Source organism: Anolis sagrei, chromosome 2, assembly GCF_037176765.1.
Source record: "Anolis sagrei isolate rAnoSag1 chromosome 2, rAnoSag1.mat, whole genome shotgun sequence".
NCBI lineage: Eukaryota > Metazoa > Chordata > Lepidosauria > Squamata > Dactyloidae > Anolis > Anolis sagrei.
Genome location: NC_090022.1, coordinates 169,074,025 through 169,099,088, shown reverse-complemented (window position 1 = coordinate 169,099,088; position 25,064 = coordinate 169,074,025). Strand labels below are relative to the sequence as shown.

The following is a 25,064-nucleotide window of genomic DNA, read 5'->3' as shown; positions in this document are numbered from 1 at the left end:
ATGATGCAATCTAAGCAACCTAAGGAAGGACATTCTCCTTTCATTCAGTAATTGACCGCTTCCTTGAAGGCAGTCAGTTGACTGGTATATGAGATTACTACTTTGTATTATTGCTTAATATTCTCTGTTGAGAAAGCCTCGTGATTTTATGCCGTGAAATCAAGCTTATGGATGCTTGTATGTAGAATAATGTGTATTTTGAACAAAGGATTTAAAAATAGTCTAGATGCCAGCTATGTTAAATGAAATATGTGTTTGTCAATCTACATGCTTCTTTGAAGTTTTTGTGTAATGTTTCCTTTTTCTTTTGCAAAATACTGCGAGGTACATTGGAATGGAGGGATAATAGAATATGACATTTGGGGGTAGGTAATTAGGTTTGTGGTTGCCTAGCAAGCTTAAGTCTGGATACTAGGGCCTAGTGTAAAGACTGCCTGCTAACTAATAAAAAGGACAAGATATTCTTTAAAACTGATAACAAGGGTATTACAGTACTTATGACTTATTATTCTCTGTACAGTGCCTTCCAGCATTCCTTCTTCAACTGTGGGTGACACAGTGAATGTTGTGTTTTTATATTTAAAAGAATCCCAGGGCAAAGAGTAGATGGTTGACTGTTGTGTGGCCATGTTGGAAGACTGGTTCACTCACTTTCTTTTTTCTTCTCTATGTGTAATGCTTACATTCTATATAAATGCATACTGTCTATATAAACCTGTATGAACAACAATATGAGCAATATGCATTTGTATGCTTGTTCACTACTGACATATTATTATTGCCATTTATTTACTTGGGCTTACAATCTAAAAACATGGCATATGAGGAAAGGGGATGGTATAGAAATGCTCCATCACTGAGTGGCTCAGTTGAGGGTGAAACCAGGATTCACGCCGTTTGTCTACATCCACTTGGGTTCTCATTAGTCACTGATTTGGTTTTGCCAGACTTAAGTCAGCTGCTTAGTAAACTGGCTCTGTAGTGACAGCTGGTGGGTAAGTGATGGATGGGGTCTACTAGCAATTGAGCCTATAGAAGATTTATTGAGATACTAACCATCTCCTGCCACGTGTTGCTGTGGCCCACATGGCGGTTCTGTATGGGAGGTTTGCCCCAATTCTATCGTTGGTGGGATTCAGAATGCCACGGTTCTATTTTCCCCAAACTTTACCCGTGTTCACATTTGGACATATTGAGTATTCGTGTAGAGTTTGGTCCAGATCCATCATTGTTTGAGTCCACAGTGAACTACAACTCCAAAACCAAAGGACACTGCCCACCAAACCCTTCCAGTATTTTCTGTTGGTCATGGGAGTTCTGTCTGCCAAGTTTGGTTCAATTCCATCATTGGTGGGGTTCAGAATGCTCTTTGATTGTAGGTGAACTATAAATCCCAGCAACTACAACTCCCAAATGGCAAAATCAATTTTTTGAGTGAAGGACATACATTGGGTTGTTAGGTGTATTGTGTCCAAATTTGGTGCCAATTTGTCCAGTGGTTTTTGAGTTATGTTAATCCTACAAACTAACATTACATTTCATAGAATCATAGAATCCTAGAGTTGGAAGAGACCTCATGGGCCGTCCAGTCCAACCCCCTGCCAAGAAGCAGGAATATTGCATTCAAATCACCCCTGACAAATGGCCATCCAGCCTCTGCTTAAAAGCTTCCAAAGAAGGAGCCTCCACCACACTCCGGGGCAGAGAGTTCCACTGCTGAACGACTCTCACAGTCAGGAAGTTTTTCCTCATGTTCAGATGGAATCTCCTTTCTTGTAGTTTGAAGCCATTGTTTTGTGTCCTAGTCTCCAGGGAAGCAGAAAACAACCTTGCTCCCTCCTCCCTGTGGCTTCCTCTCACATATTTATACATGGCTATCATATCTCCTCTCAGCCTTCTCTTCTTCAGACTAAACATGCCCAGCTCCTTAAGCCGCTCCTCATAGAGCTTGTTCTCCAGACCCTTGATCATTTTAGTCACCCTCCTCTGGACACATTCCAGCTTGTCAATATCTCTCTTCAATTGTGGTATAATTTTTATTTATATAGATAGTCAAGGACATAAGTTTACTTCTGTTTTCGGCCAAGCTTTGATGTCATGGAATGCAGTTAGGTTTACTTGCAGGCCTACTCTGGGTAGCATGAAAAAAATGCTTTTCAGTCAATGGATTCAGAAGAATCCTAGGATAGGTTTTTGTGAACCACAGTCCAATTCCTGAGATGTAGCAAGTGGACTGTAGTACATGAAAACCTACACTACAATGTTCTGTTCCCTGGTTTGTCTCAGAAGAGCTACTGAATTTATTTTTGTCTTTTTATACTAAAACTGAATATTGGAAAAGTCCTCTTGGTTTTGAAAGTGTGTAGGAAGTCATTGTTACATTATAGCAGGCATCCTCAAAATGGGGCCTTCCAGCTGTTTTGGCCTCCAGCTCCCAGAATTCCTGAGCATTGAACAAGCTGGCTAGGGTTTCTGGGAGTTAGAGGCCCAAACAGCTGGAGGGCTGCAGTTTGAGGATGGCTGTATTACAGTGTTAGGGTGGATGACGCCAGGTGTTGGACAGTGACACCATTCTTTATAAACATGCACTTTTGTGGCTTTGACAAATTCTTGTTCTTTCTGGTTTATAGTGGAATGGCATTTGATGCATTACATATTACATTTGGTCCGGCCATAGGTTTTTAACTTTTTTGTGTTACTGTTTTTTGGTTATTGTTTATATGTGATTTATATTAATTGTATTGTATTTATTGTTTTGTTTATTGCATTTGCTTATTGATGTACTGTTGGGCTTGGCCTCATGTAAGCCGCTCCGAATCCCTTGGGGAGATGGTGGCGGGGTATAAATAAAGTTTTATTATTTTTACTAGCTGTCCCCTGCCACACGTTGCTGTGGCCCAGTCTGGTGATCTGGAAAATAAAGTAATGGTTTCTAATCTATGTAATTTCTTTATCCTTGTGGGTAAACAGTATTTCTTGCTGTTTCTTTGTCAGTGTTGATGTGGAGATTGTCTGGTTTGCCTACTCTGGAACATGCAACATATAATTGTCCTTCTTTAGGGGTCCCTTTCAAATCTATGATACTATATCTGTGTGTGTGTGTGAATTGTATCTATCTATCTATATCTATGGCTGGATGGCTCTTTGTCAGGAGGGCTTTGATTACGTTTTCTTGCCCTGGTGAAGGGAGTTGGGCTGGATGGCCTTCAGTATTTCTGTTGGTCATGGGCAGGGGTCCTCAAACTAAGGCCCGGGGGTTGGATATAGCCCCCCAAGGCCATTTACCCGGCCCTCACTCAGGGTCAAGCTAAGTCTGAAACTACTTGAAAGCACACAACAATAACAACAACAACAACTCTATCTCATCAGCCAAAAGCAGGCCCACCCTTCCCATTGAAATACGAATAAGGTTATATTTGTTAAAATTGTTCTTCATTTTAATTATTGTATTGTTTTTAAGTGTTTTTTGCACTAAAAATAAGATATGTGCAGTGGGCATAGGGATTCATTTATGTTTTTTTTTCAAATGATAATCCGGCCCTCCAACAATTTGAGGAACTGTAACCTGGCCCTCTGTTTAAAATGTTTGTGGACCCTTGGTCATGGGGGTTCTGTGTGGGTAGTTGGCCCCATTTCTGTTGCTGGTGGGGTTCAGAATGCTCTTTGATTGTAGGTGAACTATAAATCCCGGCAACTACAACTCCCAAATGTCAAGGTCTATTTCCCCCAAACTCCATCTGTGTTCATATTTGGGCATATGGAATATTCATGCCAAGTTTGGTTCAAATCCATCATTGTTTGAGTCCAAAGTGCTCTCTGGATGTAGGTGAACTACAACTCCCAAACTTCAGGGCAATGCCCACCAAACCCTTCTAGTGTTTTCTGGGAGTCCTGTGTGATCAAGTTTGGTTCAATTCCTTCATTGGTGGTGTTCAGAAAGCTCTTTGATTGTATATAATACTACAATTGTATATAATACAATATATTTGATTAAATATAAATCCCAGCAACTACAACTCCCAAATGACAAAATCAATTCTTTTTGAGTGAAGGACATAAATTGGGTTGTTAGGTGTATTGTGTCCAAATTTGATGTCAATTCCCCCAGTGGTTTTTGAGTTCTGTGAATATCACAAATGAACATTACATTTTATTTATATAGATTTTTTTGTTATTTCTATTTCATTGATTGGACCAAAAAGTATCCCAGTGGTGAGAAAAATCAAAATATTAGGATATATTTTTGTCTCATATGTTTAGGGAAAACTGTATCATAAGTAGCTCTATTTAGAAGCACTGTTTCCAACTGTGTAAGTTAGAAACAGTGGGTCTAGTTTTCTGGATTCTGAAATAAAATATGATCTGGAGGGAAAACTCTGTCCTGTTGTTCATAAGGATTAAGTCTTCTATGAAATCTTTTTGAATGATTATTCAGTATATATAGAAAATATCATAGACAAAATATGTTCCCCTGCTGCAATGTCTTTTGTGTATACCACTAATCAGGTATTTTTGTATTAGCTGTACATTTGGAAAACTTAACTTTGCAGAACTGAGGGAAGCATCTCTCAGCTCATGAAACTAGCTCTGATGTGACAACCCTGCTCCGGCGGCTTTTTTGAATCCCTTGAATTCACCAGGCATTCAGCCTTTTTGTGCTGTGTGTATGGAAGGCCAAGGCACATCTGCTCTCCCTTTTATTACTTACAAAGGACTCGGAGGCCCAAGCTTGACAGCCTAATTAATGTGCATGGGAGACATTTGCATTGAATAGCTTTCAAAAGCACTATCTTGAAAAGGCAGGGGTCTCCTTTCTAGGTTCTGAATTGTGTTCTTTGCAAGGCACACAAATGCTGTGGGATTTTTTATCCCCTCCTGGTGTTGGGCTAACCCTTGCTTTTCCAATCAAATTCAGTCTCGGGCATTGTTCGTGTCTGGTCCAGCTGCTTATGTCTTCAGGAGACAAAGGCTCATTGTGTTAATTTTCTGTAGTAAAATGATTCCCGCTGGGCTCATGGCCTCGTCTTTGACCCATCATTGAATTGCAAGCTCTTGGTGAACAGGAATATTGCTTGGTGGAACTCTTGATCTTCTCCATCATGTCCTCTAGATCTCTGCACCCAGCACAAATGAGTCATATACTGCCCAAGAGAAAAGGGATGTGGAGATAGAAAGAAGATTTTTTGTATAATTAAAGCTCAAAATTGCTGGACCCTTGTGACTTTTGTTCCACTGAGTTGCATTATTCATTGGCAGTTCAACTGCAAACAGTTTGAAGTAGCCCCTGTAATCACATTTTTATATAAAAAGGTAGTATTACACTTTGTCCTAATAGTATGTTTTTTGATGAAGCTGGAAGCGCTACCATTCTCTGCTCATGTTCTGAATGCTAGTGAGGACTGTGGGGAGCCATCTGGGATTATATGCCCAAAGGCTTTCTTCCATAACAGCATAGGAAATGGTGAGTAGATTTTCCCAGTTTGCAGCATGCCTTTGTACTTTAGCATGACAAATCTTTGGTGTCCCAGCATTACATTAAGAAATCCTGGAAATACAATGACCTGGAGAAACATCTCTTTTGCTTCCTCTTGAACACACAGAAAAGGGGCTAGCCTTTTTCTTTGGAGTTCAAACAACTGAAACCTTGTTTTATAAGAAAACGACAGGTACTATATCTGTTTTAATTATCTGAGTAAGGATTTGATTTGTTCTTGCCTTAATTGGAACAATAGAGGGAAGTTTCTCTTCCATACGTCTCATAGCTGGGTTGCTGGATTATTTATTTTATTTTATTATTATTTACAGTGTATTGTCAAAGGCTTTCATGGCTGGAATCACTGGGTTGTTGTAGGTTTTTTCGGGCTGTATGGCCATGTTCTAAAGCAGGGGTCCTCAAACTAAGGCCCGGGAGCCGGATGCGGCCCTCCAAGGTCATTTACTCGGCCCTCGCTCTGGGTCAACCTAAGTCTGAAACTACTCGAAAGCACACAATAACAACAACAATCCTATCTCGTCAGCCAAAAGCAGGCCCACACTTTCCATTGAAATACTAATAAGTTTATATTTGTTAAAATTGTTTTTAATTTTAATTATTGTATTGTTTTAAAATGTTTTTTGCACTACAAATAAGATATTTGCTGTCTGCCTAGGAATTTATTCATGTTTTTTTAAAAAATAATCCGGCCCACCAACAGTTTGAGGGATTGTGACCCAGCCCTCTGTTTAAAAAGTTTGTGGACCCCTGTTCTAGAGGCATTCTCTCCTGACTTTTCGCCTGCATCTATGGCAAGCATCCTCAGAGGTAGTGAGGTGTATTTATTTACAGCTTTTATATTCCGCCCTTCTCACCCCGCAAGGGACTCAGGGTGGATGACAGTGTACACATATATGGCAAACATTCAATGCCAATTTTGACATACAACATATACAGACATAGACAGAGGCTATTTAACTTTTTCTGGCCACCAGGGGAGCTGTCGCTTTCATCGTCCATCTGCGACACTGATGAAGCACTTCCGCATTCCCCGCATGCTTTTTGCTGGAGTGCTTTGCTGGAGTCTTTTTTTATGGCCTCATAAATTAGTTAATTTAGCCTCCCCACACTTTAAGGTGGTACCTAATTTTCCTACTTGACAGATGCAACTGTCTTTCGGGTTGCAAAGGTCGACAACAGGCTACACACAATTGGTTGGAAGCCCACTCCAACCCAGGCTGGCTTCGAACTCATGACCTTTTGGTCAGAGTGATCTTCATGCAGCTGACACTCAGCCAGCTGTGCCGCAATCCTGGTGCCAAGTCATGTTGTAGATCCCACCTCCCCATCCCTACCCCATCTTTCCTTCTACCCTCCAATACACTATTACTCTATTATTCTTTTAATTTCTCACTTTTTAATTTCTCATATATGATAGTTTAGGCTGATAGCCTACCAGGGATCAGGGAGAACATGCCTGGCTAGTAACTACTGTGATTTCTCCTGAGTTTTATTGAACTCCTTTGATACACATGTCCTACCCTCAGGAAGCTTAATTTTGATTTCCAGAGATTTTAAGAATTAAAGCCTTTTATATTTTTCTGAATGTGGTTTTGTTGTGTGCTTTCAAGTCATTTCTGTCATATGGCAACCCTATAACAGGTTTTCCTAGGGCTGAGAGTGTAAGTCGCTGAAAGTCATTATCTAGGTTTCCATGGCTGAGAAGGGAGATTTCAGTGGGGTGAACAATCGTGAGGACATACAAACAGGATACATTAATTTAAAAGGCGAGCTACATTTGTTTAGGCAAATGCACTGAAGACTCTCCTCTTTGTGGAGAGTGCATTTCAGACCTCTGTGTTACCAACAGTTGGTGCCTCAGAACTGATCTGGCTGGATGATAAGTGAGAATTCTGGGCACCACAATTGAAGAGAGATATTGACAAGCTGGAATGTGTCCAGAGGAGGGCGACTAAAATGATAAAGGGTCTGGAGAACAAGCCCTATGAGGAGCGGCTTAAGGAGCTGGGCATGTTTAGCCTGAAGAAGAGAAGGCTGAGAGGAGATATGATAGCCATGTATAAATATGTGAGAGGAAGCCACAGGGAGGAGGGAGCAAGCTTGTTTTCTGCTTCCTTGGAGACTAGGACGCGGAACAATGGCTTCAAACTACAAGAAAGGAGATTCCATCTGAACATGAGGAAGAACTTCCTGACTGTGAGAGCCGTTCAGCAGTGGAACTCTCTGCCCCTTCTTTGGAAGCTTTTAAACAGAGGCTGGATGGCCATCTGTCAGGGGTGGCTTGAATGCAATATTCCTGCTTCTTGGCAGGGGGTTGGACTGGATGGCCCATGAGGTCTCTTCCAACTCTTTGATTCTATGAGAAGCCATGCTCTCAGGTAACCTAGGACTTCATGAGAGCTGGGGAAAACAGGAAAATGGGAGAAATGGTCTTCTTTACGTGTGGAATCTTATTTGCATGGCATTCCGTCTTTAAAGAAGACGGAGAATTTATATACCCCTCTCACACATCTGCTTAGAGGAGACAGGAGGCATCATTCTTAACACCTTTTCATAGGCTCTTTTTTCTCTCCCAATCTCCTTTCTCTCAAGGAGTCCAAAGGCATTGTTCTTAAGACAGACACCACTTCTTTCCATGGACTCCTCCTTTTCCCTCCCAGTCTCATTATTCTCAAGGAGACAGGAGGCATCGCTTTTAAGTCAGACACCACTTCTTTCCATGGGCTCCTTCTTTTTCCTCTCCTCCTTTCTTTCCTTTCCTCACTGTTAATCATGAAAGTCCAAAACCTAGCAGGCACTATGATTCAACATGGGCAAATTTGACAGATTCCATCCCATGTGTTTTCCCCTGTGTTCTCCTATTTCCCTGTGCATCGCATCGGGAGCTCAGAAGACACTTTCTAACTGGTTCCAGTCTCCCCCTGTTTCCCTACACTTTGAAGACAGTTCACAGACCAGACAGCACGGGCAGAGGCTGAAGTTCCCTTGTGTTGGGACATGTGTTGCGTTGTCTGCGAACTGCTTTAGAAGTGTGTGGAAACAGGGGATCTTGCGCGTGATGAAGTTCCTATTTCTAGGTTGCTTTGATATTTGTACCCTAGTATCAAAACTTTGGATCTGATCACAAACAAAAACCATTACGTACTGATATGGAGTAGCACTTGAGAGAAACTATACAGTCATATTCTATACACAAGCAAGGAATTCAGCCCTGTATGCTCATAGAATCATAGAATCAAAGAGTTGGAAGAGACCTCATGGGCCATCCAGTCCAACCCCTGCCAAGAAGCAGGAATATTGCATTCAAATCACCCCTGACAGATGGCCATCCAGCCTGTTTAAAAGCCTCCAAAGAAGGAGCCTCCACCACACTCTGGGGCAGAGAGTTCCACTGCTGAACGGCTTCATGTCATGAAGGTAGCAACATCTTGGTGCTGCATTAACACCAGTTCTGAGGGGGCAGTTAATAGTGCTTTTTTGTCTCGTAATCTGCACTGCAGCCAGTTTGTTTTAATCTTTTTTCTTCTTCTGGTATTCACATGGGTCTAGATTCATTGTTTTGTCTGCCAGATTATTTCAACTGTACTTATATGTAGTCAAGGTATGAGAGCAGATCTGACAAGAATGGATGCTATTTGGTGGAAAAGGCACAAAGTGTCACAAAGAGAGACTTTAAAAGTCATAGTCTCAGGAAAATTAGAATTTACCTAACAGGTCAGCTTCACGAAGTACAGGAAACAAGTGACACTTTAGGTTCTTGTGGGTTTTTTCGGGCTATAGGGCCATGTTCTAGAGACATTTCTCCTGACGTTTCGCCTGCATCTATGGCAAGCATCCTCAGAGGTAGTGAGGTCAGTAGAGACCTCACTACCTCTGAGGATGCTTGCCATAGATGCAGGCGAAACGTCAGGAGAAATGCCTCTAGAACATGGCCCTATAGCCCGAAAAAACCCACAAGAACCTAGTGATTCCGGCCATGAAAGCCTTCGACAATACAAGTGACACTTTCTTTTTTTTCTTTTCTTTTTTTATTACATCAACTATAAATGTATAAATATCTTGTATACTTTTTTTCACCTCTTATTTTATTTTATTTATTTCACGCATTTCTACCCCTCCCTTCTCAACCCCCAAGGGGGGGACTCAGGGCAGCTTACAAAAGGCACAATTCGATGCCAACACAAACAATAAGATAAAACACATATAAACAGCAATTAAAACAATTAAAACTATCAATTATACATCATAATCAATAAAATTAATGTAGTGCTCAGCGTTTGCCTCTGTGCCCCCCCCCCCTTCCAAGTCACTTCAATTTACATTCTCTTTCCAAAAACCATTTCTTCTTGTGGAGGTAATTTCCCATCTTCTCAATAAATTCTCAATAAATTTTCCACAAACTTCATCAAAGTCGTTTTCCTTCCATACCCCTTTCCTGACTCTTAACCTACATGTCAATTTATCATTTATCGCTATTTTCCATAGTTCTATATACCATTCTTCAATTGATATATTTATTTTACCTTTACAATTCTTTGCTATCAGTAATCTTGCTGCAGTTAACATGTTATCTATTGCATCTTTCTCTGTTCTTTTCAATTTCCTAACATTATTTAGTGACAACAGTGCAATGCTTGCACTTTTCCCTATCTTCATATCCATTATAGCTTCTATCTCTCCAAATACCTTCCCCCCAAATTAATTTACATATTTACGTTGCCACCACATGTGTATATATGTACCCACCTCCTGGCAACCTCTCCAACAATTTTTTGTGGCATTCCTGTTAATATTCGCAATCTTTACTGGTGTTAAGTACCATTTCCAAACCAATTTATAATATTTTTCTTCAAAGACATTTAAATAATTTATCGATACGTGTTAAAGGAAACAAGTGACACTTTCTGAAAACTACTGTTAGAGACTAGTTCTAGGAGCTAGTCTGGGCATTTGTGTGTTTTTTTTTTAAACCAGTAATGCCTTACTACTTGGATCATTTTAAGAAACTTTCAGTGGGTATGGAAGTACTTAACATGATGCGCAGCCTTTATGAGATACTTTTTCATAATGTTTAAAGATGACTGCTCCCTCTTACTTAAAAAAAGTATTTGTAGGTTATGCCTGAGAAGGCTGGGGGCAGATGTCAAAAAATGGTTGACTCTGTTGTGTGTAGGCTAATTGGAGGTGGCAAAGCTAGATCAGTGAATCATCCAACCGTTGATTAGTATTCTAGGCTCATAGCCTTGCTCTTCTTTCTCGTGATGCACATGTACTTCTCTCATGGTGTCCTAATGTGCCCTGGCACACAGTTCAGGAATAACTAGCTTAAGCTCTAGATGTCAGTGAAAAGAGGTTCTTCAAGTTTGATCTCTGCAAACAAGGCTGCCTAACCCTGAGCTCAAAATAGAGATAGGTAACAAGAAAAGGCAATAAAGAGCAAATAGTTGAAGATAACTCTTTTTTTGTTTAGGAGACCTCATGGTATCAAGTGCTGTAGGCCTGCAGTGGTGATGCCTAAGTGCTCCAGAAACCTTTCAGACTCTTGGTTCTGACACAGCAAATGGAAGGGGGCTCGTTGAGAGAATATGGAGAGAACATCCTCCTTCCTTTACCCCAGTGGTTCTCAACCTGTGGGTCCCCAGATGTTTTGGCCTTCAACTCCCAGAAATCCTAACAGCTGGTAAACTGGCTTGGATTTCTGGGAGTTGTAGGCCAAAACACCTGGGGACCCACAGGTTGAGAACCATTGCTTTACCCACTCCCATTACCTCTACCTCAAGCAAAGAGTAGCCTAAAACCTCCTTAGTAATGTAGGAATTGAGACACTTAAGGTGTAAACTGGAGCCCCCGGTGGCATAGTGGGTTAAAGTACTGAGCTGCTGAGCTTGTTGATGGAAAGGTCGCAGGTTCGATCCCGGGGAGCGGCGTGAGCTTCCGCTGTCAGCCCTAGCTTCTGCCAACCTAGCAGTTCGAAAACATGCAAATGTGAGTAGATCAATAGGTACTGCTCTGGTGGGAAGGTAACGGCGCTCCATGCAGTCATGCCGGCCACATGACCTTGGAGGTGTCTACGAACAATGCTGGCTCTTCGGCTTAGAAATGGAGATGAGCACCACACCCCAGAGTCAGACATGACTGGACTTAATGTCAGGGGACTACCTTTACCTTTACCTAAGGCGTAAACTGGCATTGCAGGTGAGCTAGATGAGGAAAAATCTGGGATTTGTTGTCCGGGTGGGAGGGAGATCCAGCTGCCTACCCTGGATGGCGAGACACTACGTCCGTCACCTTCTGTAAAAAGTCTTGGTGTCTTATTGGACCCTCTGCTCACAATGGAGGCCCAGGTCTCTGCTGTGAGCAGATCTGCGTTTTTCCATCTACGTCAGGCTAGGCGACTGGCTCCCTACCTATCTAGGAACGACCTGGCTACAGTGATCCAGGCGACGGTCATCTCGAGGCTTGACTATTGTAACACCCTCTATGTTGGCCTTCCTTTGTCAGTGATCCGGAAACTGAAGCTGGTGCAAAATGCAGTGGCTTGTCTTCTCGCCGGGGTGCCAGCGAGGTGTCGTATCACCCCAATTCTACAACAGCTGCACTGGTTACTGATTGAGTACCGGATTACTTTCAAGGTGCTGGTACTAACCTTTAAGGCCTTATATGGTCTGGGGCCGGCGTATCTGAGGGCCCGCTTATCCCCCTACCAACCCCAGAGATTACTTCGGTCCGAAGAACAAAATTTGCTTGAAGTCCCCAACATCCGGACTTACCATCTGTCCTCAACTAGGCAGAGAGCCTTCTCGATTGTGGCCCCTTATTTATGGAATGCCTTGCCAGTTGAAACCCGAACTATCCGAGACCTACTTGCTTTTCGGAAAGCCTGTAAAACCTTTCTCTTCTGACAAGCTTTTGATGGGTGAATAACTCGGGACTATGTCTGTTCTTGTTTTTATTGTATTTTAAAGTTAATTGTATTGTTTTAATCTACTGCTGCAAACTGCTCCAAGCCAAATTGGGAGTAGCGGTATACAAGCCAAATAAATAAATAAATAAATAAATATGCAAGGAATGCAAAAAAATTTATTGTGATCAATTCATGTAGAAGTTTATACTGACATAGTAAATAGATGCCTACTCAGCTTTCCAAAGAAAATAATCTGAAATATCAATAATGTCAATAAGTACATATTAAGGATTTTATTGTTGGAACTATATGCTTGTGTTTTGTTCAGAAGTCACTAACTTTGCCAGATACTATGACTGGTGTAAAAAACTCAACCTGAGGCACAATAGGGACCTAGAGGAAATATATAGTTCCTCTACTGAAGTCATAATGGTCTTATATTGTATGCTGGTGCAGAGGTGATATGCATTCTCATTCCGATTGCTGGGAAGCCAGTGGGAGGTAGTTGTTGGCCTTAAATTTTGCTTGTGAACTTCCCAGGGAGATCTGATTAGTTATTGTGAGAAGCAGGATACTTGATCTGTTTAGCCATCTACTATCTTGGGCATGAATATCAATTTTCTTCTCTCTAGAACTTTCAGTATTTTGGTTTTGGGGTTTGTTTACAATCTACTTTAGTATTGTGTGTTGCACTGACATAGATTTGCCTGCCTGCTTTTAAGATAAAAAAATTCTTCCTACTCACACCTATTAAACAAAAAGTCTCAGGATCTTGGCTGAGTCATTGATGCTCTTTTCTTTCTTTCCTTCCACAGAAGATGATGTTTGTGTGTTCAAGTGTTCTGTATCAAAGGAGACAGAATGCAGTCGAGTGGGCAAACAGTCCTTCATTATCACGCTGGGATGTAATAGTGTCCTTATACAGTTTGCAACGCCGAGTGGTAGGTACCAAAAGGTTTTTATTTGGTTTATAGAGAAATGCTTCTGGGGGTATTGTGAACTGATTGCATTGCTTGGACTCTTAGAGATAATGGTGTGTCCAGCCAATACATTACATTTTGAAGTTGGAGAGCCTGCCAGTGAAATAATCCAGTCCTTAGGCCAGATCACCACTTATATCTAATATATCCCCAGCAGCTCTCATTGGAGATTGAATATTACCAGCTGTTGGAATTAACAGAGTTATATAATGTTCAGATTTAATCTTTTATTATTTAAATATATAATTATTTGTGTTACATTTTCTGTATTCTTTAAAATGATGAAACATTTTATGTAAGGTTTTAGGCTGCGATCTTTGGAGTAATCCCCATAGAACACACTAGACCTAACCTCTATACAACTTTAATGCATGTTTTTCCTGGTGTAAAAGGATAAATACAGATATCTAATGTTCAATCATATCTATCTATCCAGTAGGGTACTGCAAACAGCTTTGCAAACTAATTAATATTGCTGCTGAGTTTAAAAACAGTGTGAAAATGATGATACCCAATAAAAATCACATTTCTTGGATTGAGGAATTATCACAAAGTTCAGCTTTTATAGAGAACAATCTCAAAGGAATAGTCCCTGTGATAATGCAGTTAATTAGACATTATAAAACTAATATTTCATGAGGTTTTAAAGAAATTACTCCCACCCTTGGGCTTTGCTCTTTCTGATGGGACCTGTAGAAGAGAAGGGTTTTGCGAAGAAAACGTAACTGGGTTATCTTGAACCCATTCTGGGCACTGAAATCCCTGCCTTTAACTTCAATGTCATATTGAGGCCTAGGTATTTTTATATTGAAAACTGAGGTTTCCATGGTGTAAATTATGTTCCAGTGTTCCAGATTTGTTTGTTCTGTCCAGCAGTTGTGTAGAATGGGCATAAACGTATTTTAATACTGCTAGCCCAGGAAGCTGCTTATTTGCTAACACAATGGGCAAATATGCTAAAATTAATGATATTAAGGAGAGTGTGACAGGAGTCTACATATACTTAAAGTAGGAGACAGAGTGTGAGAGTGAATGCTCCCAGACTGTGGAACGCCCTTCCATATAGAGTTTGGTTGGCCTCTGTTCTGTTGTATTTCTGCTGGAAGAAAAGATAGTTTTATGAAGGCAGGCCCGTTGCTCATGTAGCAAAAGGATGTTTTAGTGTCCTGCATTTTTATCGGTGGCGTAGTGGGTTAAACTCCTGTGCCGGCAGGACTGAAGACTGACAGGTTGCAGGTTCGAATCCAGGGAGAGGCGGATGAGCTCCCTCTATCGACTCCAGCTCCTCATGCTGGGACATGAGAGAAGCCTCCCACAAGGATGATAAAAACATCATATCCTCTGGGCGTCCCCTGGGCAACGTCCTTGCAGACGGCCAATTCTCTCACACCAGGTTGTTCTTGACACGACAAAAAAAATCTGTTTAAATGGTTTTAACTAGGCACTTTTAATACAATTGTGTATTTACTTGTTTCTGAAGTTTTGCATAACAATATTTTAACTTGTTGTAGACTGCCACGGGCCTCTCAGCCACAGCTCTTTGGGATGCATCATGGCCTAGCCCTGGGTTTATCTGACACAGTTGTCACTGAGGCTGTGGAAATTACATAGTCCAGACACCTTAGTGGTCTGCTAATATATCTCATGTACTAAAAGGTGGAAGTGTGAGAAAGAGGTCCTTCTGTCCAGAAATATATATACAGCCCTAGTGGCAATGGGATGGTTTTGTTTTTCTCTTCCTTCCATTCCGGTCTCTCTCATCCGAAAGGGTTTTGCTTGCTACTCAAATATTCTCCTGCGTTCTCCCTTTTTTGGGTGGGTTTTGAACAAAGATATTTGAATGCTAAAGGGGAAATGCTTGGCTTTATTTTTAGACTTCTGCTCATTTTATAATATCTTGAAAAACTGCCGGGGCCACAACGTGGAGCAATCAGTGTTCAGTGAGCGCACAGAAGAATCCTCTGCTGTGCAGTATTTCCAGGTAGGTGGGATCATAGTTGAGGTTCTCCCTGGAAGTCAGTGATCAGGGATGGAAACCCACTTGTATGTACTGCCTAGGCTACTTTTTCTTCAACTTGGAGACCGTAAAAAGCTCCAGACTGTTAAATCTGTGTTCCGCAGATCATGGTTGCCATCATGTATGGTTCTGCACTGCTGCTGTCCTAAGCCATTTACCACCCTGGGGCCTACTGTGTAGTCATTCAAGCCTCTTACTGCTCATGGTCCTTCTGTGGCTGGTGGCGGTGGTGAGGAACACATGTGACTATGCCCCCTAGCTGGACACATCATCTACAAGGGTTCTCCAGAGCTCACAGCATCTGGTTATGGCTACATAGTCAGATACTTCTGTGATCTCCCCTCTTCTGCATGTAGCATGCAATGACCATGAATTTAGGGGCTTCTTTGGGTTTATGGTTAGTTCAGAGCAATTGAGGTGCTGTGGAGGAAGGGAATACCACCTCTTTAACAACCACAAATATGCATGTGCTGATATAAGCTTAATTTATGATTGAGTATACAACTAACAGTATACTATAAACGATTCTTGGCACCTTCCTTCTACAGAAATAATATATTGGTATGTAATACTGCTCCCTACTGTTAGATGTTGGGAAATTTAAATTCTGGAAAACAGAGGGTAGCAATAATGCTTCAGGGACTGGATGGGCTGTGTCTGTTAATGTCTCAAAGAGATCCTTGGTGTGCTGTACATTAAACCTGTGAAGATATTTTCAAGGAGTACGCAAGGCTTTCTGTGAAATCAAGAAATCATAGGCTTTACTGGGAGTTGTACAGATTTTTAGTTGCATGCCTAACCATTTACAGAAACTCTAGGGTAAGGTTCCATATTATAATTTAATATTTCCAAATGAATTCCACAATGCTGTGGAAAGATTTTGCATTAGCCAGAAACAGAATATTTACAGGCTTTGTTAGTATTAAGGATGCTTAAGAATGTCTGCTATTTCTCTGATGTGAAAATGCATGGGCTTTAGCAGAGGCTTTTTGTTTTACTTTTCAGTTTTATGGATACTTGTCCCAGCAACAAAACATGATGCAGGATTATGTCAGAACAGGCACATACCAGAGAGCGATCCTGCAAAACCATAGTGACTTTAAAGATAAGGTAATCTAATGATCCTTTTGGGGTGCACTCTGTATTGTGAAGCAAGTCCAAACAGTACAGGTTTGTCCTAACAGATTGCAAAAGGCAAAGGCCGAACTTACTCCTTGAAAATGTGTGTGTACGTTTCGCATCTGTGCTTTGATTTAGAATATTTTGAAAGGAGTTCTCAGTTTGGAAAGCAATTTGCAGTGATAAATATGGATTCAATCAAATAAGAGCAATGAAAACGGTAAAATCGTAATAGAATTCAACAAGAAAAGGTCTTGCTATATGTAAACTTCTTTATGTTAACAAAATGAGCATAAATTATATTTGTGTACATGTCTCTAGTATGCAGTCCTTGCACACATGGTCTCAAGATTTTCAGCCTGGATACTGCTAGAATGATCAGCAAAGAAATGTCAAATGGCATTAGTTCTGACCTCAAAGTTGGTCATAGCATGGTGTCATACCCTTGTATAAGCTTCCAGGGCGTCATGTTCTTTGATCCACGTGTTCACTGTTAATTAGGACCCAGTATAGCAATGGATGTAAAAGCAAAGGAACTATTACTGCAGATGAGGTGGACATTTTGTTGTAGATTTGGAAGAAGCTGTGCGGCTGATCTTAAATATTTGAACTTCCATGTAAGGCCAGTTGCATCTGGTTCTCTCTGTGGAACCACAAGTGATACAGGTGGCTGAAAATGGTTTGTATGCATTTCATGTCTTCCACCACCTTTATGGAAAGGACAGACCCTGCCACGCTTATTCGGGACCTTAGTCCATCAAAATTGGACCATTGTAATGGAGTTTTTGGGGCAGTTTTTCATCATCACCACCATCATTTAATTACTTATTAATCGCCCTCCATCCAAGATGCTCTAGGCGATTTACAAGCTAAATTGTAAAGGATAAAAATACATACATACAGATATTGATGAAATTAACATAGATCAAAAGTTCTAGTAAAAAGCCAGGTCTTAAGAGTTGAAGATCAGTTGTAAGATTTTGTTGATAATAATGTAGCTGCCTCGTTACCTGTGGATATCATGTGGTAAGTCTATAGAATACTGTTTGTATGCTGACTCCCTAGGCTGCTGGTGCATTTCTGATCACAATTGATTGAAGTTCAGCTTTTCCCCTTCAAAGCTCTAAATAGCCTGGGAATTTTTATTTGGAGACCCATCTACACCTGTATGAACCTGCCTGAGTCTTATAATTGACCATGAAGGCTGTTACTTATCTATCAATGAGATCTGGTAAATAAGGGAGATGGAACTTGTTACGGAACTTGGGAATTGTGTTTAACTCCCTCAAGTGCTTTTAAACACGATCTAAAGGCCTATTTGAATATATGTTTAATCTAAATTGTTTTAATTGAATTGTAGTTGAGGAATTTAAATTATTGCTGCCTTTGACTGTGATCCTGTATTGGAGGATGCAAGCATGACAGTGGAGCTCCATTTTTGTAGCCAGGTCTCTTGATGCAACCCCCTAGAGCAGGGGTCTTCAAACTATTATTATTATCATCATTATTATTAACTTTATTTGTACCTAGCTACCATCTCCCCAAGGGACTCGGTGCGGCTTACATGAGGCTGAGCCCAAACACAACAACAAAAGCAATAAAACATCAATACAAGCAATTAAAAACATAGACAATAAAAAACAACGTTATCAAGAAAGCAACACATAGTTAAAACTAAGTCCCAGGGGCCGGATACGAACCTCCAAGATCATTTACCCGGCCCTCGCTCAGTGTCAACCTATGTCTGAAATGGCTTGAAAGCACACAACAACAACAACAACAATCCTATCTCATCAGCTAAAAGCAGGCCCACACTTCCCATTGAAATAGTAATAAGTTTATATTTGTTAAAATTGTTCTTAATTTGAATTATTGTATTGTTTTAAGTGGGTTTTTTTGGACTGCAAATAAGATATGTGCAGTGTGTATAGGAATTCATTCATTTTTTTTTCAAGTTATAATCCGGCCCTCCAGCAGTTTGAGGGACTGTGACCTGGCCCTCTGTTTAAAAAGTTTGAAGACCCCTGCCCTAGAGCACATCTTAGAAGCCATACAGTGCTACCCATTATAGGGGTTTCTGATGCTTTGGGTAGTGAGATTGTGAGTTAAAAGTGGCCACCCGCATTCCCAGCAACAAGGCATCTTCAGACAGGCAGCCACAGAGGCCTATTTATTTATTTTATTTATTTCGAGTACTTCTACCCCGCCCTTCTCAACCCCCGAGGAGGGACTCAGGGCGGCTTACAAAAAAGCACAATTCGATGCCTACACAAAATACACATAACATACAAAACCATAGTTAAAACAGTTATCACAGTTAAAACAGTCGGTATATAACACATCAATAAAACTAATCTCATGCTCAGTGTTCGTCTTTCAGAGCTCCATAATTCCATTCCATTAGTCAATTCCTGTCCATCGTCAAAGTCCTTTCTTTATCTGCCAGATTGTCCGAATGCCTGGTCCCAAATCCATGTTTTCAATTTTTTTTCCTAAAGGAAAGGGGGGATGTTGCTGATCTAATTTCCCTGGGGAGTGAATTCCACAGGTGGGGGGCCACCACCGAGAAGGCCCTGCTCGTCGTCCCCGCCAATCTCACTTGTGAAAGAGGTGGGGTCGAGAGCAGGGCCTCCCCAGAAGATCTTAGACTCTGAGGTGGGACGTAGAGGGAGATCCGTTCGGACAGATACACTGGGCCGGAACCGTATAGGGTTTTGTAGGTCAAAACCAGCACTTTGAATTGTGCTTGGAATTGGATTGGCAGCCAGTGGAGCTGACACAACACGGGGGTGGTGTGATCCCTGTATGACGCTCCGGTGAGCAATCTGGCTGCCTCCCGCTGGACTAGTTGGAGTTTCCGAACAGTCTTCAAAGGCAACCCCAAAGGCAACTACTACAACTGTTTGTCACAAACCATCTCACTTTAGGACAGTGGTTCTCAACCTGTGGGTCCCCAGATGTTTGGGCCTACACCTCCCAGAAATCCAACCCAGTTTACCAACTGTTTGAATTTCTTGGAGTTGAAGGCCAAAACATCTGGAGACCCACAGGTTGAGACCTACTGCTTTAGGAGATGGGTGGACACTTCTTCATACACTGCCTCACTCCCCAGTTCCTTTGAAATCTCTACTTTGGTAGCACTACCTGCCTTCTAACCTGAGTTTTGGGAGACACTCTTGGCTGCAGTTACTGTAAACATTAATTTAAACACTTACGGTGTCCTGTTTATAAGATTATAAATGGCAAACAAAATGACAATCAGTATTTTTTTTCTTTTAATTTTATAAAGTGTCTTGAACTGACATTGCCTGGAAGTAAGGTATATATATATACATATCTAAAAAAAAACTCTTTGAGAGTTGGAACTGCAGGTTTCAAGGTTGGAAGAGTTCCACTCTTCAGTATATTGTAGTTTGCTTACCAAAGTAACTTGATTATCATTTCCCATTTAAATGATTAGTGATTTAATAAGTAAGTGATTATTTTGAGTGTGGAATGTTATTTCTTCATTTATGATATCTATGACAAACTGACTTGATTTTTTTTTTCCTGGGGGGTGGGTGGGATTTTTCATTTTCCTTTCCAGATTGTATTAGATGTTGGCTGTGGTTCTGGCATCCTGTCATTTTTTGCTGCCCAGGCTGGGGCAAGAAAAATCTATGCAGTGGAAGCCAGCACAATGGCTCAACATGCAGAGGTCAGTGAAGTTGCAGGGCTGGGGGAGGATGGTCTCTGTCAGGTCCCAACCTTCCCTGGGCCACAAATATTTAGATGTTACGGTCGATTAGAATGTTTGCCTTCCCTATCTTGTGCTTTTCTATCTATAAAGAAAATATACTGTCAGTTAAGGCATGTAAACAAGGCTAGAATGAATAAGCCTTTGACCCAATCTGTTGCTGTGCTTATGTGTACAGCATTTACTCTTTTGGGTCAAAGTATCCCTAAAGTTCAGGATAGGGAAAAATTGACACATTGAAAGGGCATTGGGTGTGGAATTTATTGTTCTGGAATAGTTGTTCACTCCCAAAGTGAATGTGAAAATTTTGTTGGGAGACTCCAGTATTTCTAAATTCTTTGGAGCACGATGATGAATAGTATCGGCTAATATTTTGTGAGGACAGAGTTCTGTAACTGTCTTATAGTTACATTATATTGCAGTTGAACTTGAATCCACATATACTCAAGTATAAGCCGACTCAAATATAAGCTGAGGCACCTAATTTTATCACAAAAAGCTGGGAAAACATAGACTCGAGTATAAGCCGAGGGTGGGAAATGCATCCATTATGAGTCAATTTCAAAATAAAAATAGATACCAATAGAATTACATTAATTGAGGCATCAATAGGCTAAATGTTTTTGAATATTTACATAAAACTGTAATTTAAGATAAGACTGTCCAACTCTTATTAAACCATTATGCTAACCTACTTCAATGTAAATGTACTTATTATTAAAATAATAAATATAATAAAAATAAAATAGTGAAATAATGAAAATGCAATAAAAACAGTAATAATAGAGTAAAATAATAAATGTAGTAATAATAGGGTAAAATACTGTAAGTGTAATAATAATAATAGTAATAATAATAATAATAATAATAATAATAATAATAATAAATAGATTAAAATAATAAATGTAATAATAATAGGGTAAAATACTGTAAATGTAATAATAGTAATAGAGCAAAATAATAAATAGCAGCTGCATTAAGATCCCTCTGACCAAAAGGGCATGAGTTCGAAGCAGCCCGGGTTGGAGTGGGTTTCCAACCAATTGTGTGTAGCCTGTTGCCGACCTTTGCAACCCGAAAGACAGTTGCATCTGTCAAGTAGGAAAATTAGGTACCACCTTAAAGTGTGGGGAGGCTAAATTAACTAATTTATGAGGCCATAAAAAAAAAGACTCCAGCAAGCACTCCAGCAAAAAGCGTGCGGGGAATGCGGAAGTACTTCATCAGTGTCGCAGATGGACGATGATAGCGACAGCTCCCCTGGTGACCAGAAAAAGTTAAATAGCCTCTGTGTATGTCTGTATATGTTGTATGTCAATTGGCATTGAATGTTTGCCATATATGTGTACACTGTAATCCGCCCTGAGTCCCCTGCGGGGTGAGAAGGGCGGAATATAAAATCTGCAAATAAATAAATAAATAAATAAATAAATAATAGAGTAAAATAATAAATGTAGTAATAATAGGGTAAAATACTGTAAATGTAATAATATTAATAATAATAATAATAATAATAATAATAATAATAAAATAGATTAAAATAATCAATGTAATAATAATAGGGTAAAATACTGTAAATGTAATAGTAATAGAGCAAAATAATAAATAGAATAATAATAGAGCAAAATAATGTAAATATAATAATAATAGAGTAAAATAATAAATGTAATAAAATAATATTAATAACAGAGCAAAAGAATAAATAACCTTGACTCAAGTATAAGCCGAGGTGAGCTTTTTCAGCCTAAAAAGGGGGCTGAAAAACTAGGCTTATACTCGACTATATACAGTATATTTAAGACTGCCGTGCTTCATAACCCTCCTCAGCCAGCCAACTTTTTGATGCAATTTTGTCGTAGCTCGTTCTGTGACAAAATAATATGCTTATATCCCTATAGGACATTTAACAATGAACTATTTTAATGCATAATAGTTGTCTTTCTTTACCTTTATTTTAAAAGAGAATGGGGGATCCCAGTACTGGGGAAAAGGCAGGATATAAATGAATGGATGTTAACAAACAGTAACAAAATCACATATTCTACACACTGCATCCATAAACTGCCATATTGTGTATCTTTTTTGTACTTGGGCCATTGCTGCCCAGAATAAAACAAACTTGTAAGCTCCCAGGTTCTTGAATTGGGGTCTTATTCCCCGGTGAGGCCATGACAGCTTGTATGCCACAGCAGAATCAATGCTACCAATGTTCAAAAAGTGGTGCTACCACGGCCAGGAATTAGGTGACCAAAGACAACAAAACCCTTGATGCTGCCATAACAATTTACTGCTTAAGCTCAGAGTGTGAACTATTTATGCAACCCATTGCCAAACCATTGGCTTGTTTGCAGGTCATCACCCCTGACAGTAACATAAGCGGCATGTTTATCTTTCGGTGTCCTGTAGGATTGGGTTTTGGGTGGGTGGCTGGGTGTTTGGTACAAACTTAAAAAGTTTGTACCACTTAAAACATCAATCCGTTTCTAATTAACCAATATCTGTTGACTGGGTAGAAATGTTTGGGGTTGATCATGGTTTTTTTGGCTTTTCCCACTTCCTGGCCAGGTTTTAGTGAAGAGTAACAACCTCACTGACCGGATTGTGGTCATTCCTGGGAAGGTAGAAGAAATCTCACTCCCAGAACAGGTGGACATCATTATTTCTGAGCCAATGGGTTACATGCTTTTCAATGAACGTATGCTGGAGAGTTACCTGCACGCCAAGAAGTATTTAAAGCCTGGTGGTAAGTGACATCTGCTTATGATAGTGGGGCACTTATGGGGTAGCAGAAGCATCAGAGTGTTCTCCAAGATTTCCTTTGTCACCCAAAACCAAGAAGTGTGTTTCTACATGGCAGAAGGTTGGACTGGGTGGGCCTTGTTTCTCTGCTTCTGTGATTCTGTGAAGTTTGTAAGGATTGTAAGTCTTAGATAGCTTAAAGCTGAGAGAGTGTTTTTATGTGGCAGCAGTCTTACCCGGTACAAAAGGTTGTCAATTTGTTCTCCCTTGACTGGGCGATCTCAATTTTCCCAATAGCCCTATGAAGAGCGGCTTAAGGAGCTGGGCATGTTTAGCCTGAAGAAGAGAAGGCTGAGAGGAGATATGATAGCCATGTATAAATATGTGAGAGAAAGCCACAGGGAGGAGGGAGCAAGCTTGTTTTCTGCTTCCTTAGAGACTAGGATGCGGAACAATGGCTTCAAACTGCAAGAAAGGAGATTCCATCTGAACATGAGGAAGAACTTCCTGACTGTGAGAGCCGTTCAGCAGTGGAACTCTCTCCCCCGGAGTGTGGTGGAGGCTGGATGGCCATCTATCAGGGGTGATTTGAATGCAATATTCCTGCTTCTTGGCAGGGGGTTGGACTGGATGGCCCATGAGGTCTCTTCCAACTCTTTGATTCTATGATTCCTGTCTTTGGCTTTGGGCTTGAATGCTATCAGTATGCTGATGACACTCAACTCATTCTGAGGATGGAAGGCTGACCAGACTCCATACCCGATAATTTCCATCAATGCCTTGAGGTTGTTACTGGGTGGTTGTGTGCCAGCAGACTGAGGGTGAATACAGCAAAGATGGAGATCCTTTGGCTGGGTCGCCCGGACGGAGGGGTGATCCGGTTGCCTGCCCTGGATGGCGTGACATTATGCCCGTCATCTTTGGTAAATAGTCAGGGAGTCCTTTGAGACCCTATGCTGACTATGGAGGCCCAGGCCTCTGCTGTGAGCAGAGCCGCATTTTTCCATCTGCGTCAGGCTAGGCGATTGGCTCCCTATCAGTCCAGGGACGACCTGGCCACGGTGATCTAGGCTACGGTCATCTCAAGGTTGGACTACTGTAACGCTCTCAACATAGGCTTGCCTTTATCGGTGATCCGGAAACTTAAACTAGTGCGAAATGCTGCTGCCCGGCTTCTCACAGGGGTCTCAGCGAGGTGTCATATCACTCCAATCCTGCAGCAACTGCACTGGTTGCTGATTGTGTATCAGATTACCTTCAAAGTGCTGATTCTTACCTTCAAGGCAAGGAGCCCCCGGTGGCGCAGTGGGTTAAACCCCTGTGCTGGCAGGACTGAAGACCGACAGGTCGTAGGTTCAAATCCGGGGAGAACGCGGATGAGCTCCCTCTATCAGCTCCAGCTCCTCATGCGGGGACATGAGAGAAGCCTCCCACAAGGATGATAAAAAACATCAAATCATCCAGGCGTCCCTTGGGCAACGTCCTTGCAGACGGCCAATTCTCTCACACCAGAAGCAACTTGCAGTTTCTCATGTCACTCCTGACATGACAAAACAAAACAAAACCTTCAAAGCCTTATATGGTTTGGGACCGGAATACCTGAGGGACCGCCTCATCCCCTACAAACCCCAGAGATCACTCCATTCAGACGACCAGAATTTACTTGAAGTTCCCAATTTTAGGACCTTTCACCTGATGTCTACTAGGCGTAGAGCATTTACGGTGGTGGCTCCTTACCTGTGGAATGCCTTGCCAGCGGGGACACAAGCTCTCCGAGATTTATTATCCTTTCGTAGAGCTTGTAAAACTTATTTATTTAGGCTGGCATTTGAATCTTGCTGATCGAATTTTTCCTTGATTTTAATGTTATGTATTACATGTGTATATTGTGAACCGCTCCAAGCCTTCGGGGAGTGGCGGTATATTAAATTGATTGATAAATAAATAAATAAATAAATAAATAAACACAATGAAATCTTTTACTGGCAATTCGATAGGTCAGTTATTATTGGGAATAGCAGGTGGTATGCATATTTAACTTGTGTTTTTATCATTATATTTGTCTGGTCTTTAAA

The 25,064-nt window shown here is 40.9% G+C and overlaps 1 protein-coding gene across 2 annotated transcripts in view; it reads left to right on the top strand.

Moving 5' to 3' along the window:
* CARM1 (coactivator associated arginine methyltransferase 1) overlaps positions 1–25,064 on the top strand; it is a 66,952-nt gene that overhangs the window by 14,952 nt on the left and 26,936 nt on the right. For both annotated transcript variants that reach the window (XM_060763472.2, XM_060763471.2), the window contains exons 2-6: positions 13,214–13,339; positions 15,253–15,359; positions 16,401–16,505; positions 20,101–20,211; positions 22,816–22,993. In XM_060763472.2, coding sequence (XP_060619455.1) covers positions 13,214–13,339; positions 15,253–15,359; positions 16,401–16,505; positions 20,101–20,211; positions 22,816–22,993 — 627 coding nt within the window. The remainder of the gene's footprint in view (positions 1–13,213; positions 13,340–15,252; positions 15,360–16,400; positions 16,506–20,100; positions 20,212–22,815; positions 22,994–25,064) is intronic.